Source organism: Ornithodoros turicata, chromosome 3, assembly GCF_037126465.1.
Source record: "Ornithodoros turicata isolate Travis chromosome 3, ASM3712646v1, whole genome shotgun sequence".
Taxonomy (NCBI): Eukaryota; Metazoa; Arthropoda; class Arachnida; order Ixodida; family Argasidae; genus Ornithodoros; species Ornithodoros turicata.
The window spans coordinates 101,356,568-101,375,506 of record NC_088203.1 but is presented as its reverse complement, the minus strand read 5'-3'; the positions used below and the strand labels follow the sequence as shown (position 1 = coordinate 101,375,506).

Here is an 18,939-nt window from a genome sequence, read left to right as displayed (position 1 = left end):
CGCTCCTTTTTGGGTCTCGCAGGTTACTACCGTGACTTCATGGCGAATTACGCGATTGTATCTCATTACGGCCGAAGTCTCATTACGGCCGATGTCTCAATACGGCCGAAAGTCTCAATACGGCCGATAATCCTTTAATCCCCAAGTGTCTCATTACGGCCAAAGTCTCAATACGGCCGAAGGCAGTCTCATTACGGCCGAAGATGTCTCATAACGGCCAAATGTCAAAATGTGTATTGTAACCTGCATTGATATGCAATGTCGCAGCCAGGTATGGATATATATTCAGCAGGGTATAAGCCATGCACTGTGCCCTTAGGGCCCTTATCATATTTATATACACATATTGCGAGACAAACAGTATGTTATCATACCACAGCACAATGCAACATATTGTGTAATGTGTACTCCCTCAAGGTAGTGTAGGCTGTGAAGCAGGCTACTATGTGGAGTTAGCTACTTGTAGAGAGCTAGATGAATATTGGCTTTGTTGTGACGCTTTTGGAGCCATCCTACAGTCATTGGCCATGACAGAGCACCTATCTCAGTCGATGTCAGTTTATTTCCATTCGCCTTACAATGATACAATTCTTGCTTCTGGAATGAGTAAACCTGCAAGAAGCGATGAGCAACCATGAATAGGCTAGAATATTAAAAAAAACAACAACAACAAGCATTTGTCTCTACATGGCTCGTTTTAATGTGCACAAGCTGCACACGTGTTGATACGTGTCTGCTATTTCATGCAAGGTTAACATAAATATTCATTTAGACAAAAGAATGACAAGCCTTAAAAATGTGACTTCCAGGTAAACACAGAGCATGACCATGATATGAATATAGGTTCAGTAGTTCATTCCCTTAATGGAAACATGTGAATATCAAATAGTAATACATTACAATTCATGAAATGATGCATGCATAACTTTCCATTTCTGGTTTCTTTTTTATAAAAGTAGTGCACGAATTAACATTCGTGCACTACTACAAAATTTCTCACTTCACAACAGAACCTTATGATGATCTTAACAGCTCACCTCTTCGCCAGGACTCCCTGGGCAGCAACATCCTATTAGCCATGTTGTTGTTTTTCTTTTTCGGAATCCTTCGTGCAGCCACATACCATGCCTGGAATGGAAAACCAGCTATAAATAACAATGTATTTGAATGACTTCCTCTTGAAGTATTTATTCTAATCAGATATGCTTTGTGCCTACTATGGTGCGCGAAGGCACATAAGTACAACATTTGCAGACGTTCGACGTAAGCAGTTCTTGGAGATCAATTCAAGTACGCCGACTTGCGCTTTTATTTTTGAAGAAATACGACGACAAATTTTAACAAATGAAATATGGCTCACAATGATACGAGTAAATGCTGCTGTACGGTGATGCATTATCGGTATCTTATCGTCTTCGAATAAATTTGTTGTTCCTAAACGCGCAACCAACTAGAAACGGCGCAAACCTACGAACGGATACCGAGTTACATCTATTACAGGCACTTCAGCTGTTTTGATTAATTTAAATTACTCTTATGAGAATCCAACTATGTGTGGACAGCACACTACTAAGACAGGCAATTTACGAAAGCATTACTCACCAGAATTCCTGCTTGACTTGGCCTTGGTCAACACTGCGCGATTACGTTGGGGCTGTGGCGATTCATTCAACTCGATTTTTACCGGAACAACAGGCGCTGCTCGAAAGACAACGACGGAAAATAGAGAGCCGCTATAAAGTCCGCTAATTTGCACATTACAGCACTACAAAGCGATATATGAACACATCGTAAACAGCAACCACTCGCTCACACACACAAGAAACGAGGTACCCAACGTTGCTAGACACCATCCGAACTCCGAAGTGAGAGTAGCAAAACAACAAGATATCAAAACACGAAAGGAAGAGTATTGATCCCCCCTCCTTCTATAGCATGCAAAACGTGATTTACGCTGAGATGAACATATATGTTCATGACGCGAGTAATTTTCACTTTTCACTGATCCAAAGGAGGTCACGTGGGATTGCTCGACGCTTGCGAAATCAACAATGAAAATGGCGAAACGAAACTTGTGAATCGTGCATTTGCTCTTCATGGTAGCTGCCAAAAAATCGAATCAAACTTATGGGACACTGGATTACAGGTATTTTGGCATCTTTTTCATTCCTGCATATCATTACACTATACGTGAATACATGGCGTCATGTCATGGGTGTCATGTCCATGTCTCACGATGCTGGGGAAGTAGTTGCATGGGGAAGTGTGCATGGTTCTAGACGTTTAATTTTTGATCGCGTAATCGAAATATCGGCACCTCTCGCATTGTGGCTTGCATGTGACCAACCAAGTGCTGTTCCCTTACTAGCGCTTCCTACAAACGACAAAACGAAACATGTGGGAATGTATATTTTTGATTGCTCATATGTAACAAGAAAATGTATCGTTTTCAGGTTGCTGCCACTACTCCATGTGCCCGCAATTGTCTTGCGTGTATGATTACACTAACGGCGTCGCCCACCACGGCGGAAGTGTTTTGCGTACACGCGTTTCAGCATGAAGCCTGCAGGTAACATCTGATGTTTACCCTTCGGATATTCTGAATTTACATATTGTAGCTTAGAGGAATTCCGAATGCCCAGAGTGGCACACACTTTTAACATTGTGACATCAGTGCAGTGGCATAAGCTCTAATGTAGTGCCCCACAAAAATGAACAAGGGGTAGTGGTTTATCCAGAATCCCAAGCACGAGAAGGGTGTTGGAAAAAATTGTTGGAATAGTTACATCATTACAGCTTAACATATCATTACAGACGTATCTGAAGCTGAAATCGCAAGGGCACCCCCTGTAGGAGGTGCACAGGCAAAAAAGTTAGGGGGGGTCTGGATAAAGCACTGACGAGGGGCACTCCTCCACCCCATGTCAAGCCTCATAAAACACCTCCTGAAATAGTTTCCTGGCTATGCAGCTGCATTATTATGACGTAATTGTCATTGTTGTCCATAATTCTTGAATATGTTTCGAACATATGAAAAAAAAAAGTCTGCTTGACAGCATATGTCTTATAGTCATCATCAAACAAGAGCATATGTCATTTTGTTCAGTGGCTTATGTACTTTTTTGTAAATTTCAGGTGGACGTAAATTGTAGAAGGCAGCTAGTGGGGGAGTAGATCATGGTTATAGGTCATGTGACTCCTGGAGCTCCCAGTGGGCTCCCTTGTGGAGTACTTTTCAGAACACACACACACACAGTTTGCTCACAGAACCAACGAGTAGGATGTTGCTTGAATACTGAGAGAAAATGGCGTAACACATACAAATATCGTGTGACACATATGACAATAAAAAAATTTTTCACGAGGGATGCATGAACCACTGTCGCAATATTGTGTGCATGAACCATTGTGTGTGACACAAGCCGTGGGGGCACACCGCCTCGGACACATTTTGGGAAGCATAAAACACAGTATATACAGAGCTACTATGGTGGATGCTTCTTTTTTCTTTTTGGCCGTTATGAGACATCTTCGGCCGTAATGAGACTACCTTCGGCCGTATTGAGACTTTGGCCGTAACGAGACACTTGGGGATTAAAGGATTTTCGGCCGTAATGAGACTTTCGGCCGTAATGAGACTTCGGCCGTAATGAGACTCGGGCCGTAATGAGATGTTACCAATTACGCAGCGGTCGCCGCACCATTGACCGACCTTACCAAGAAGAGAGCAGCTAATGTAGTCGTGTGGACGGAGACTCATCAAACGGCCTTCGACGCTCTTAAGCGCGCATTGTCCGAACCCCCCATCCTGAGGGCTCCCGACTTCTCTAAGCCCTTCGTACTTAGAACAGATGCCTCTGATGTTGGACTAGGTGCTGTGCTTTTGCAAGAAGGGGAAACTGGACTGCACCCCATTGAGTACGCCAGCCGAAAATTATGCCCACGAGAACAAGCATATTCCGCTATCGAAAAGGAATGCCTTGCAATTGTGTGGGCAATAAAAAGATTTCATGTGTTCCTATACGGTACTCACTTTGTACTCCAAACGGACCATCAACCTCTGAGATACCTAAATGAGGCTAAGTTTATCAACATGAGAGTTCTTCGTTGGGCCCTGACCCTTCAAGAGTATGACTTCCGGGTCGAGCATATCAGGGGGCAGGAAAATGTAGGAGCGGACTACATGAGCCGACTCGACTACGGAGACTCACCTTTTCCTCTTCGTCCTTTCCTTTCTATTTATTCTTCGTTTTCTTTTTCTTTTTTTAATGGAATAGCATGCCGACCTTGGTCTGGCAGACCTTTCCTTTCAATAAATATATATTCCCCCCCCCCTCGACTAAATGGTCAAAAAAAAAAAAAAAGTATGCCTGTTAGGTGGTTGTGTTATGTTACTGTTATATGTACTGTTATAACCCATGTAACGATGATATGTAAATGCATCACAGTGTAGGTACGATATGTTGTAACCTACGCTATTGGTGTTATCTGTGTGGAGTGCTGCGCACCTTTCGATATTCCTGTATATTAACCATATGTGTATCACTTTGTTTCTGCATATTGTAGTGTGCTGTAGTTGAGTTATCAGAGTTAAATGTATCCCGTACGCCAGACAAAACATGCCCTTCTTCCTATGTTCTTGAATATTGGAGATTACCAATATTCTTAAAGAGGGGGTGGTGTTGCGGAATCGGGCAATTTTGTCCTTTTTCGGCGGCATTTCTGTCATGTTCTAACGACGCCCGGGGAGCCGGTCCCGCGTGGCCAGAGCCAAAGTGGCTAAAATTGTCGCCTACACATGGGTCCGTTTGCTCGGTGAAGGGTTGTGTACAATAGAAGTATTACGCTCAGTCTTGACGGGACAAGCACTTAAGCAGGCACGTAGACGGGGTAAATTGGTACCAGCCGTTACTGACGGCTTATGCCGTCGCCACCTATTACAGGGTTTAGATGGGCCTCTACCTGTGTAACAAGAGATTGCGGAAGTCTCGTAGCTGTATGGAAAACACATGTAGCGGCGTCCCTTTGGACACCCGCAAATAGTTAAGAGTCAATGTCTGCGGTGGACCTTAGGGGTTTCCTCCTCCTCCGTTGTTTACCAGTTGTGTCCCTCCACTTCTGTGATCAATTAAAGTGCATTGTAGCAAGTGTGTGTTAGGCGCCAGAGGTATGCGACGTCGGTGACTGACAAAGACGTCAAAGCCATGCGACACCGAATAAAACTCTTGAGGACCCCTGTTTCGGGGCAGTCGGTAAACATGTGACCAGAAGTCAGACGTCTCAGCACCAGCTCCCCAAAATTCAATTTCAAAACAGTTATTCCCTCTGCGATGGTTTGTCAATATCGTTTGGTGAAGTGAAGTGTGTGCAGTGATCATCGATTTGGACTTTGTCTACCAGCCACACCAAGAGGACCATCTGAAGACTGCCAGCATCAATCATCAATCAGCTAAGACTTTGATTCTATTTCCTTCCCTATACCTACCAGAACTCTAACCGACCTGTGATTTCGATGTTACCGTTGTCTGTTCTCCCTTTGAACAAATGTTAACCATGCTGTTGATAGTGTTCTAGTAATTCTAGATAGACATTGTTGCGTTAATTAAATTAGTTGCTGTTAACATTACTAGCATCTCTCCTTTGTCTCATTGTGTGGCGCATGGGGACGTGTGTCGATTGACATAGGGCAGCCCGACCACTCTTCTTCATTTATTTGTCCGGAACGGTGTTGCTAAGTGTCCGCTGTGCGGCCGGAAAACTTTCGCCGGTGAATTCGTCTCACCTTTATCCAGAGGTTAAGGACGGAGGATATTTCACCTGGTGCGATCGCGAGTAGGTCCCAGTGGTATAGCATCCCGGGAACGCACCAGGTTTCCGTGACACTCTGTCATTCATTGTTTCTATCGTAGTTAGCCATTTTTGTTTTTTATGTGATCCGGAGTAGCCGGCTCTCGTAATGAGTGTCTCTTTCCCAGTTTATCTTTTTTTTTCTTCTTCTCTCTTTCAACTAAACTGAACTCAAGAATAAACGGCGGCAATTTTTTTAGGTGTGCGGCACAATACCCTCCTGATAACGTTTTTCTTTGATTCAGAAACAGTTTGTGCAAATCTTCTTCCAACATAAAACAAATTGGCCTCAAACATGTGCCACAACAAAAATGGCCGCCGCCAGATCGCCGAGATCGCGAAGTTTTCGCAGGCTGTTGACGAGAGTAATGACACCTGTTTTCGGCACAATGTCACACTGTACTAAAGTCAAATAAACACGCTGTTGAAAATACTTACTTAAAAATATTGTGGTATCGGGGCCCCTCGCCCTTTCTCAATATTTTTACCACAATGTATGCCACAATATTTTTGTACCACAGCGATGCCTGCCGTATGCTCTCGCCAGCTCTCGAATGACGCTAAGTGCAAGTGTCGTTGAAAGTGACACTAAATTAGTCCGTGAAACTGGGGTACAAAACATTGTGACACACATGCGGCAACTATTCAAGTTCGTCCGTCCTGCGCTTAATTCTCAAAAGCGATTGCTTTCTTTCGATTGTACGATCCTTCTCCCTTTCCCACACAAGAAATGCACAGATGTCAATCTTTGCTCTGTGTCCCCCCCCCCCCCCCTCTTTCTACGATTCTTCTACTCCTTCCCACACACTTCGCCGACACCCTGTCAAAATATTCCTACGCGTCTTTTTCGAGATGCTCACTTCCTGCAGATAGGAACCCTTTTGTGTGAAACGTGTTGTATCGAGATCGTATCGACGAATTCGCCCAATGCAAGCCTGTTGAGGGAGGAAACGAATAAATTAAATGTCTCAACGGCCGTTGTGGCGGAAGCTTTCCAGGCTGCGCGTGCCAACGCGCAGGCTTTGAGCGCGGTCCACAATCACGTACATAGCCGCGAAATGTGGTTCGGCCGTTCGACGTGCATGTTAAGCTGAGTACGCTCGATTGCGAAGTAAGATTTTTTTTTCTTTTAAATTTCGTGTTAGCGCGGCGAAGCAACGGTGGCTATGAGCGGTGTACAGACGTGGACAGATGGGGAGAGGACAGCAGGAAGGAGTGGGGGACATGGGGGGTTGGTATGCGTCCTGGGCCGACTTCAGGAGGAACTGCGCCGACATTCGTCTGGAAAGACTGCCGGAAAACCAAGGGAAAACTCCGGACAGCACAGCTGGTGACAGGATTCGAACCCGCGTCCTCCTAACCGCTAAGAAAGCTGAAGAAACAAGAAAGTTCAAGTTGCCCAGGGGGGGGGGGGGGATTTATTAGCAGAAAGAAAAGAAAAAGATAGGGGAAAGGTCAGCCATGCAGCACGCCGGCTTGCTATTCCTTAAACAAAAAAAAACATAAATAAGAGAGAAAAAAGAAATAACAAAAAGACAAATACATAAATAAATAAAAAGTTGCCTATAGGCTTTTGTGCTCGGCTCGACTTTTTCGAGTGAGATTAAGAGCGAGTTTATCAGGAGAAAATCGTGCGTTATTTGTAACCTGTAATTCGGGGTCTTATGGAGCGGTAGTTATTCGTTGAGGCGATTTTCGACAATATATCGAACCACCCCGCGCCTATGATAAGGGTATCGAAAAGTGGGAAATCCAGTAGTCCGGTGAAGCTGGACCCAACAAAAGCCTTCGATACGTTTTCTTTGATCTCTGACAGCACATATTCTTGAAAATGAAAGTATATGCGCCCGTTGGGGGAGTACAAGTTCAATTTTGCAGGCCTTAGTTCTGCGCAGCTTCAGTAGGATTTGTTGTTCACGTAACAAATGAATATATTAACGCACGAATAAAAATACAAAATTATGTTGGCGCAACATCGGTCACAAATCGGTAGCATGTCGAAATGACACTGGGCCAATATTCTGAGCCGACATCGGCCCAACTCTGGACGGTGTTGCAAAGTGTATGTTGTGGGCCAATGTCAGAGGTGTCGGCAGGAGCACGTCGGGGTGCTCCTTGGGTACGCTGCGAAATACTCTACTAGATGTACAGTTTCCCTGGTTAGTTTTTTTTTTTTTTTAGTGATTGACTCGCGATTCAGGGAGGCAGCTCATGGAGAGCAACTCGCCTCTGAGGGGTCGACTTCGTTCCACACATCCTCCAATTGGTTCATACGTAGAATATGCTCACGTTCGTTTACAGTTCTGTGGCAACGGATTTCACTACAAAACGCCGCAGAAACCGTATTCTTCATTGTCCTTCTTTTTCCATTATGGTTGTAAACTGATGGTTGTAAACTAAGATCTGCTTTGTGTACAGTACTCATGGGCTCGGGTACGACTCGAGCCCACAGCCGAGAACTAATGAGTATACTATACCTAGTCTTCACTGCATTACACCATTACGGAAAGTTTCACAATCGCAAGCTTGGGCTGCTCATATTTCACACGCGTACGGCAACAGCGGTCGCCCCATCGACCAGAATGCATGACCTTGAACGGCGTTAAGTGCAAAAGTCAACATACAAAAGTGCGAAATGTGACAGCATGGCCAAAGTGTTATACAACATTGCAGATTACAACACGCATTTTGAAGGGTTCAATTTATGATTTATTTTACACTATTTTATTAGTTCTTCCACCAAGCCAATCAATTCAGCTCGAGCAATCACCGGAACAGATAAATGAGGCTCCCAGCCATGTCGCCGGGAAGCGGATGCCAGCGTGGTCGAGTTGGTCAAAGCGCTCTACCGGTAATCAAGGAAATGCGTGGTTCAAATCCCGTCGCGATCGTCCTGTCTGGCATTTTCCACGACTGCCATATTTCAAATATACGCGTGTTCTATGCGCATATGCAAGGTGTTTATGCAACTGATTTTTTTACAGCTATTAGAGCAGCATGGATGCCGTTATGTAGTTGTTGTTGCCGTCGTTGCAGTTGAATTATACGGCCATGCGGACATCTTCTATAAAAAAGTTTTTCGCTATGCAAATGAACCGAAAACCATATCGCGTGGATAAGGAGCGCAGGGAGGACAGCCAACACCAGCTGGGTAGAGAAAGCCTGCTTGCTCGTCGCCGTGACGTAACAACGAAGAGTCAGCCAATAAGGATCGTGTTTTCAACTGCTGTAGCCAATCGCGAAAGTGCTTCCAGCGGTCGTAGCCATGGAGACGAGCCACCGTCAGCCGCGTGGGAAGCCACTGTCGTCTGCGAGTAATGAACCTCTCCGCATACTAAATATGAAAACGAAACAGAGCGCAAAACGGTCCCATATTTTTCTCGAGACTGATATTCCGGAAAGTGTGTTTCACTTCTTTTGTATGGATATAAATATAGCTGCAATCATTTGCGAGTTCTCGAATTGGCAGAATGGCGAATCGCTGTAGCAGACGAATTCTGACTTTATGTGGTGGCATTAAGTAGGCCTTCTGTATCTGAGTGGTATTGGGACGGCGCTCATTCTACGTCAGAGGGCCACGTGATTGGAGCGATGAATACACTTGGAGTGGGTGCTGATCTGCTGCCAGGATCAACCTCTTTGCGACCCAGATAAGCCTTCGACCTTCGAAGGTCATGCGCTCCTGAATTGCTCGGTCTCAGGCTTGGCTCGTTTGCATAGCACAATTCGGCGATTGCTGTTTCAACATAGACGTGCTCGTTTAAGGATTAAAAAAAAAAGTAGAATGGCTCTCAATGAGGACTGTCTACCTGCTACCGAACGTTTGCACGAAAGCCCCTAACTAAAAAAATTATTTAATGAATGTTAAGTAATTATAGTCATCTCGTACACTCGTCGAAAGGATGTTCGTCTTGCTGTATAACTTCAGTGCAAAACAGCCATCCATGCTACTCTCATAGTATTAAAAAAAATTGTTGCCGATAAAACAGAGAAAACCCTGTATATCGAGTAAGTGTCATGGCAACGGCTAGCGTCGTATGTTATCATCTCATCCCATCTTATCACATCGTCATTCATGTAGTTGTTGTTGTTGTCGTCATCGTCCTATGTTAGGATGATCTACTGGAGCTGGTGGTATGTACACACACAAAAAAAAAAAAGATAGAAAAAGTCTATGATGAGATGGGAGTGATGCCGGCCAGCAGGTTCATGCTGTCGTATCGTTCATCTCGTCATCTCATCGTTTTTAATCTTTAATCTCATTTCTTCATCCTGTCTTACATCCACCCATTGATCCGTGGCCTATTGCCTGTGTGCCACACCAAGCACAAGCAGCAGCAGAAGAAGGATGCTGACACGTTGAACGAACAACAAGAACTACATGAATGACGACGGGATGAGGTGATTCACCGCAACGATTGCGGCACCGTACCTCAGTGCATGTTTGATAATATATGAGTGGGATGACAATGAAAAAGATGGGGCATACACGCACATCACACACGCAACGAAAAACAAAATGTTCCCCATCCTGTCCCATCCTACAGTTGGCAATACAAAACGTATAGTTTTTAGCATCGTGCGCGCGCACTTCTAATGTGCGTGTTTACGCGTCTCTTAACCACTTCATACAATGCTCTCTGAACTGAGAGATGCCTACACCAAGCGGAAATCGGCAGACATTGCATGTAACTACAGGCTGGCCAACCATAAGGCCGTCAAGGCACAACACGACATACGTGTAGAACATATACATATATGTACAGCCTACCTTGTACAATTTTTGTGAGACCCTCCCAGGCCATTCATCATTTCCACGCCTCGTTTTGTGGACTTACTGTCGAGCTGAGAACAGGAAGCCGAACGGAGGTCACTTTGAAAATGTACTATTGTTGGGAGGCGAATAGTGCGGGGGTTTAAATGAGTGTGTTGTAAATCTGTCTGCAAGATGCGTATTTTCAATGCATAAGCTACAACGTTCAAGGTTTCTTCTTGCATTGCACTTAAACTGATATTGCAAATATACCAAAACAACAGCAACACCAAGACAGAACAAAGCAAGATTCTTAACTTGGAACAGCTTTTGATGGTCCGCGTGCACCATTTTAATGTTCAATCACGCGAGCAGTGCCAAGCCTATAGTCGCGTTCAACCTAAGAAGGAGAAGAAAGCTAGTCCGTCAGCTCTCAAAATATTACTGCGCCGCGAATACGATGGCTAGACACAAAGAGATTTCATGTAAAACACTACGGCCCGGACACGACTGAGCCATAACACCAGTGCATTATAATTTCGTACAATCTGGAATAATGCGTTCCATATTCGATTTCTTTTCTTCTTTTTTTTTTTTTTTTGTTGTTGTTAGGTGAGGAGATGTGGGAAGAGAACTGTGACTTGAGCATGGTATACGGCGCGTCTGCAGCTGACCAGCCAAAGAGCGTATTCTTTTCTCGTGCCGAGATGAGGCAAGTGTGGCTATAGGCGGCGTAGAGACGTGGACAGATGGAGAGAGGACAGCAGAAAGGAGTGGGGGGTTAGTATGCGTCCTGGACCGACTTCAAGGGGAACAGTGCCGACGACACTCATCTGGAAAGTCTGTCGGGAAACCTGTGGGGAAACCGCAGACAGCACAGCTGGTGGTAAGATTCGAACCCACCACCTTCCAGTTTTCAGCACGATCTTGACTGACACCAACGAACGGACGACACTTTTACCAACTCGACCGTGCCGCTGGTAAGAACGAATTGATTTGATTTGATTTTGAGAAAAAATAAAATCGAGATTTTGACTTCACTTTGAGTGTGAGGCCCGCAACTCCACATCACTCGCACCGGTTACTTTGGTGGAAAACTCCTGGAATGATGATGCCAATGATGATGATGATGAAGATGAGGATGGCGATGATGATGATTAGTAGAACGTATTCTATTTTATCGTTACAATAACGAGTTTTTGTTTTATACGGTTTCGAGCAAACATCTTGCTCGTTTTTCACAACTAGATATGGAGCTAATTTCGATGCGGTTGTTACGGCTTTCGCCCACTCATAAAATAACTACTGATCCATATTAGGTCCGCAAAAGGTTCTCCTGGATCTCGCGCGTGCAAGCTGCCTTCAGTCGAACATAACGTATTAATGATCACATCAGAATGACGACATGTGCGCCTGCAGAGACCCCGTATTATCTCCACGCTGTTGAAACCAGATGGGAACAAATTTCTGACGGCAGCCGATCGCTTATGGAAAGTGTTTCATCCACCAGACATACCATATAGGCGTCCTGCGAGGCCTGGCTGCGGTTTACGGCCGAAATGGCGTTGGAATTACAGGATTGATGTACGTGAAAAAAGAAGACGAAACGGTGGTGGTGGTGGTGGTGGTGGTGGTGGTGATGATGGTGAAAGGGCTCGCCGTTGTCGGCCTCACATACGTGGGCAACGCCACGACTGACGCCTTGGGGACTGTGCGTCCTGGGCCGACTTCTAAGAGAACTGTGCCGACATATGTCTGAAAGCGTCTGAGGAAAACCCACAGACAGCACAGCTGGCACCGGGATTCGAACCCGGGTACCTCCGACAAACTTTGAAGACGAAACAACCTTTGTTTTTCTCGCAGGTAAGCCAACCAAGGAACAACCCGAGAAAACGAAAGTTTTAAGAACAATGAGGACAGGGTGTATAGTGAGGTGGGGCAAGATGAGACAGAAATTTTCAGTTGAATATAGAATTTTTCGTGCGTTTCAAAAAAAGAAAAAAAGCTACCCATAGGCACATACCCAGAGGTCGAGAGCTTCTGGCCTGTAAATCAGAACGGACGTAAGCGGTTCCAAAATAAACACAGAACAAGAAAATCAAAAATGCAGAGCAAATGTCCGGCAAAAAAAAAATGTCGCATTTTGCCCCGCGCTTCATCTTGCCCCATCAGCTTACCCCAGATCCAAAGAGACGTGTTGCGAAACATTACGCTAGACTATATAGGAATGCCACTGGTCGCTGTAGCTCAGCCTGTTTGAACGAGACAGCTTGAATTGTTTTTCCGCTGCTTGCCATTTTCGAGAAACCCGTCTGGAAGAGAAAAAAAAAATGCTTCCATTGCAGCTATACTTCGTTGCCTAACTTCATAAAAACAGTCGCCGAATACTTAGTTCCGAACTCCCTCATCCTTCGTGCGAACCAATCAACGCCCCCGTGCTCATATGGCACTCTGACGGATATAGCACGGATAACAGGACCTATACATATTGGCCACGTCACTGTTCAACTAAGCTCAATAATGTAAATGAATATATGCGTGTCAAACAGATGTAAGCGAGTTTACTTAATAAATTCTAGAAAAAGTATCTTATTGTCTTCACCCCTCAACACTCATCTGTCCATTAGATAACGAACTCACTACTACCTTGTATCACGTTGGTAGTACATTAGTACTATCAACCGCATTCTCCGGGTCTCTTAATCAGCTCTCGCCTCTATCTGTCTATCAAAATTGCTTGTACCCTGGCCACATCCAGCCCATCAATGCTCTGCCCTCAAAGGTCACGTGACCTTTTTGGACACGATATGACTTCGATACTTATTGTGAAAGAGCTCATTATTTCATTCCCCACATTGCCACCAGCAATGGGTATCGCCCCTGACGATGAAAGTCCCCACTCACTATCTCAAAATAAAGATGTTGTGTTGTTGTTGTTTGTCCTTTTTTTTTTTTTTCGAAAGAACACCTACCGTGTATAGTATCACGTTCGCCTAAGTAACCGTTTGCGTACATCAGACTTGATAGGGAGAACCCCAGGTTTATCCCCAGTCCTAGCCTGCGGCACGTGCAGTACCCCAGTATGCCGCCACAAAATTAAACCCGACTCGCCTTACATTTAAATCTACTCCCAATTATAACTGACATGAACGGGAGGCTACAACTTGTTCGATGCGAATGATACTTTTGTGAAAGGACAAAACGTACTCCAGAATAACAAAATGCTCCGAACAAATCGCCACAAACAGTTAAAAGCAGTGACCCTGGACTGTATTAAGCCACAACATTGGCTAGCTGTCCAGACAAGCCCGGCAACAACTACAAAAAAAAAAGAAATGTATAATCAAAACCAATCAAGAGCGATACCATCAATGTGTCAAGACGTGCCTCATTTTCAATGCTACCATTTACGAGGAAAAGGCCTCGTTTCTCAACGCGGTCGCGAAATGGCGAAATGAAAACGACACGCTTTCATGCCATTAAACTGCAATCGAACATAAACGTAAAAAGAAACGCCGAGAGTAATAAAAAAAAAGCACGTCATGCGAATCTATTTCGTACTCAAGAAGCACTCCATTTCCATCTTCCTGCTACCGCGATTCCGCCTAAACCCCGGAAGCATCAGTCGTGCGTCACCCCCATATGTATGCGACTTCTTGGTGTCGTTTTCCACGACTTAAGACATTCCCCCAGCTCTATAACTCATCAGGCGCCCAGTGCGTCTAAAAAGCAAATCCGGCGATATAAATCACACTTCTACGAACAGCGAAACGCTATGAATTGAGACAGAAAACATTAAAGGCTTCAAGCGAGAGCAATCACTGCGGTCTGCATGAGCCGCAAGGAGCGACGAATATCGATGGAAATGAATGCACGTTAATCGAACGCCACCGAGTGACCATCTCGCCCAGGGACAGCTTCATAGAAAGGCGATCATAGCGAAGGCGAAAGCAAGGTCGCTCTGGAAAGAGCGTCGCTCTTGTCCGTCCCTCGCCCAGGGCGACCGCCTCGTTTGACCCCGTTCGACTACGTATAAAACGGCCGTCCCATCGTTCGGCCTGTCATTCACTGCTCGGGATTTCCACAGCAGACTCTCAACCAACGACAATGTTCGCCGTGAGTATGGACCTAGTACATACGTTCGCTGTCCCGAGCAGGCCCTTGTGTCCTGGCGCCGAAGTTACGCCTAGTGGCCTAAAGCTAGGTCGAGACCACGACCATGTCATACGAACCCCTCCCCAGCGCCGCATTTGGAGGCTAGCGGTGGCGCTATTCGTCGGCCCGGTTATTGCTTCCCCAATTTCTACAGTACTGTGTACTTTACCTTACTTACCTTATTATTTTTGTACAAGCGGTGAATGTCCCACGAGAGATGCTCCCTTCTAAAGCTGATTATCATCATCATTCTAGGCGTTTTCGTAGGAACTGTTGATGTCGCCTGCTACGGTAATCGGGCGTCCGCTTCTGCGGGTTCAAAATTCAAATTTCCATCGTCCAATCGTGGTGCAGATCTCGCGGGCCGATGAGTAGCGCCCCTAGCGGATCGTGCGGACGGGCTCCTCATTTGGGTTTGCCGATTATGACGTGTCCCTATGAATCTAGTAGGTCGTGGTCGAGATAGATGGTGGTCCAGGTTTGCGGGACCGTGCACACAGGACGGAGGAGAAAACTAGCGTTTCCTTTTTTTTTTTTCCTACACTTCCCTTCACTTCGTCTACTTTGATGTTAGTTTTGCAGTAAGCTTGTCAATGGTTGACTTTTTCAGACTACGTATATAGGCTAAACGAGGATTTTCCTCCATTACGAGTACACATCAGCTCCTCGGGCTGGTTTGTCCATTCCAAATTTCTGTAGTTCATCCATTTTTCCCTTATTCACACACACGGTCTATACGAGTATATTTCTTGCGATGGCAAGACGGAAGCAGTCACATCGCATGGGTATAGGTGAAGGGCTTTCTGGCAGACCTAAGGGCGTTACGCAGAGAACCAAAGTTTATAGTTTAGCTCGTTAATTGTTGTTCAGCTTATGCTACATTGACGAACCTTGTAACGGGAAAATTCAGTACGAGGATACGAGTAAATATTGAGCACTGCACACACACATGAGCAATACTACACGAGCAAAAGCTGCGGAGCGTACTAGTGCCCCCAAAGGCATCCACAAAAACGGAGTGTGGGTAAACGTCTCAGATAATATCTCTTTATTAATTGAGAGGACTGCCGGCAGCTGGGATATCCACGTGCATGAAGCGCATGTATTGTCTACTGCCAAATACATGAACCCACGTTCGACTGGCCCAAAGAGTACTCCCCAATGATGAAACCTGTTCATCGACACCACTTCCCCGTTGAGCTCCCTTTCTCCCGTTCCCATCGAGTCTCCCAAACACGGCAATTTCATCCCTTAACTGAATCCTTCTTTCTCCCTATTACAGATCTCCGCCCTCGTCCTCCTCGCCGTCGCCTATGGCGCACAGGCCGGCGCTGTCGGTGTCACCTACGGCCACGCTGCCGTAGCTGCTCCAGCTGTTGCTGCCGTGCATGCTGCCCCAGTTGCTGCTTACCACGCCGCCCCAGTCGCTGCTTACCACGCCGCCCCAGTCGCTGCCGTCCACGCTGCCCCAGTCGCTGCTTTCCACGCTGCCCCAGCTGTCGCTAAGGTCGCCGCTGTCCCAGTGGCCCGTTCCTACACCTACCGTAGCGACAGCTTCGGCCCAGCCGTCGTTGCCACCAGGGCTGTTGCTGCTCCAGTCGCTGCTGTTCACGCCGCTCCAGTAGCCGCTGTTCACGCCGCTCCAGTCGCTGCTGTTGCCGCCCCAGTTGCTGCAGTCCACGCTGCCCCAGGTAATATTGCCTCTCTTGAGGCATTTCTCTAGAGCCCATGAGAGACATTACGGGACCACAAAGCAAACACTGTTTGTCGTGTTGCGGTGTCCATGACTTGCGTCGCCTACACGTACTACTAGTTGATGAGATAGTTTTTAGTGCGCGGTAACAGGCCGTGGGCCCTCACGGGCGGCTGTAGTTCAGGGAACTATAGGACAAGGCGTGTGAACCTTCTCCACCCCCAGTAGCCCCTCTTTTATCCCTTCTTTCTTCGAGCAACGTGCCGCCAAAGTAGGCAGGCAGACCGCTCGACGCCCCAACGTTACCCCACCCCCTCCTCCTCCGGGTAACAGGTAGATAGGTAACGCGACGACATTGAAACCCAATTGCTCAGTTCCTAACAACAGAATTCGTCTTCTGAGGACCGCTTTCCAAGTTCAGAAACTTATTTCTACAAAATTCTCAAATATTCTAGTTGTAGCACCTTCAGCGTCTTTGTTATGATGTTATGATGATGCGTTATCGTTTCCGTTTTCCCAATAATTCCAGCTGTCGCTGCCGTCCACGCTGCCCCAGCCGTCGCCAGCTATGGCTTCGCTGCCCCAGCCGTTGCCGGCTACGGCTACGCTGCCCCAGCCGTCGCCAGCTACGGTTTCGCCGCCCCAGCCGTCGCTAAGGTCGCTGCCCCAGCTGTTGCCAGCTACGGTCTCGGCTACGGTCTTGGATACGGTTACGGACACGGCTACGGTGCCTACGGCAAGGTCTACGGTTAAACAGTCACTCAAGGTAATTGCAGGTGCTGTCATAGCGAACATCAGTTCCGTTTCAAAGCAGAATGAGATGGCAAAACGTAGCACGAACGTTGCGCGTTATGACCCCTTCTTCCTCTTACAGCTGTTAATGAGCTAAGCTCACGTCTACCACCACGAGCTTTCATCGGTGTCAACGCCCCCAATGCTCACAGGAGTCATGCAAGGAGAAGGAAAGAGAAGCAGAATGCTGTTTTTGGTGTGATTTTGCAAAGGTGCCTCCGCGCACGTGCCAAACTGAAAATAAATTATTTATAAATATGTATCATTATGGAGTCTTCCCAGCTAACGTTCTGCGCCGTTTGCGTATACTAGTAAACGCGAGTGAACTAAAGGTTGTCCTCTTTCTACAACGGTCCGCAGCATGCAGGTATATGCAAAATTGCAATGCGTGTACGTTGCCGTCACACCGAAGGAAAATAAGAAAACTCATTGGTTTTTGTGCGTCCAAAACCTTTTAAAAGAAAACAAATTCGGAAACCAATTTTATGTATCTTCAGATAAACAAAGGGTTTCCACGCCCTCTTGAGGAATGGAGCTGGTTAGATATGTATCTCGGCCTCTTTTTCCTTGAATATATGGCTCCGGCAGCAGCCGGGTGCCGGAGCAGTATGGATGACAGAACATCCATATACTAGATTTACGTAAAACGACACACACTTTTCCTTCATGAGCCATTCCGGATTAAATCTTGCGACTCCTGAGTCTATATCCAGTCAATGCCAATAAAGCCCCCACCTCTTGCATTATGTTTTCGTAAAATATTGTCTTTATTTGTGATGTGGAAGTTACGTAATACCAATTTTCAAAAACATCACGTTAAAACGGGCGACATCTAGATCTCGCCTAGCAAACAATGTTGCTCCACCTGTGATACAGACGACCTGAGCCGCTACGTAATCGGTTACGTAACGCCGCCGCGCAAAGCATGCTGGTGTGTACCTATCAGCCTTATTAGCCTCCTTGCCTACGACAGTAAAATATAACCTGTAACCGGTCTTCTTGTGACGTCACATATTTGTAAATACTAAATAGAAGGTCGTCTATAATTTCTAAGAGTGATGGTGATCCTGCAACGCAGAGCGCACACGGACGGGGAAAATATCCATGCCGTCGCTATAGGAGACGAGAGCTCGTTGCACGTGATGACATCACCTACATTTACGCTAAACCGAAACTGGGAAACGTTTGCTGATACCTTCCAATATTGTATACATAAGGCTGGCTGGTAGCATTTATGATTCGCGTAGTGAGATTTTGGGAGACGTTGTTTCGTCGTACGAAGTAAAATACATAATTATTTCATGTTCAAATTCAAGGCAGAATGAAAAACATCGTCAACTTGCAGGACCATCTAGTGCTTCGTGACCGTCACCGTGACCTTTAAGGAACCAAAGTGTAGGACCGATATCTTCAAGTTCTCCTTTATACCTAGAACAGTTTGAAATTGGAATGAATTGCCCGCTGACATATGTCATCTGAAATCCTACAGTGAGTTTTCAAGTTGGCTTGACACCCACCTTACAAGTGAAGATGGTATCCCAGTGGACCTTGATGCTAAACGAAATTTTGTTGCTTTGCTTATTACTATTTATCTTTGTTGCTGTTTTTGAAATGCTCTTTCGTGGTACATCATCTATGGTGTCTCCCCTGTGATATCCTTGACGATTATGATAGGTAAACGAGTTGGAGTTGGTGTTGC

General features: G+C 45.9%; 2 protein-coding genes across 4 annotated transcripts in view; one reads left to right on the top strand and one right to left on the bottom strand.

Moving 5' to 3' along the window:
- The window catches only part of LOC135389010 (cell adhesion molecule 4-like), a 596,648-nt gene that overhangs the window by 491,096 nt on the left and 86,613 nt on the right, over nucleotides 1-18,939 (bottom strand). The gene's annotated exons all lie outside the window — the stretch shown is intronic.
- Nucleotides 15,222-17,201, top strand: LOC135389770 (cuticle protein 16.5-like). Its single transcript, XM_064619801.1, has 3 exons — nucleotides 15,222-15,233; nucleotides 16,038-16,446; nucleotides 16,978-17,201. The coding sequence occupies exons 1-3, from the start codon at nucleotides 15,222-15,224 to the stop codon at nucleotides 17,199-17,201; spliced, it is 645 nt and encodes a 214-aa protein (XP_064475871.1).

Coding starts and splice junctions, on each gene's coding strand:
- LOC135389770 (XM_064619801.1), top strand. Junction 16,447..16,977: donor TGCAGTCCACGCTGCCCCAG/GTAATATTGCCT, acceptor CAATAATTCCAG/CTGTCGCTGCCGTCCACGCT.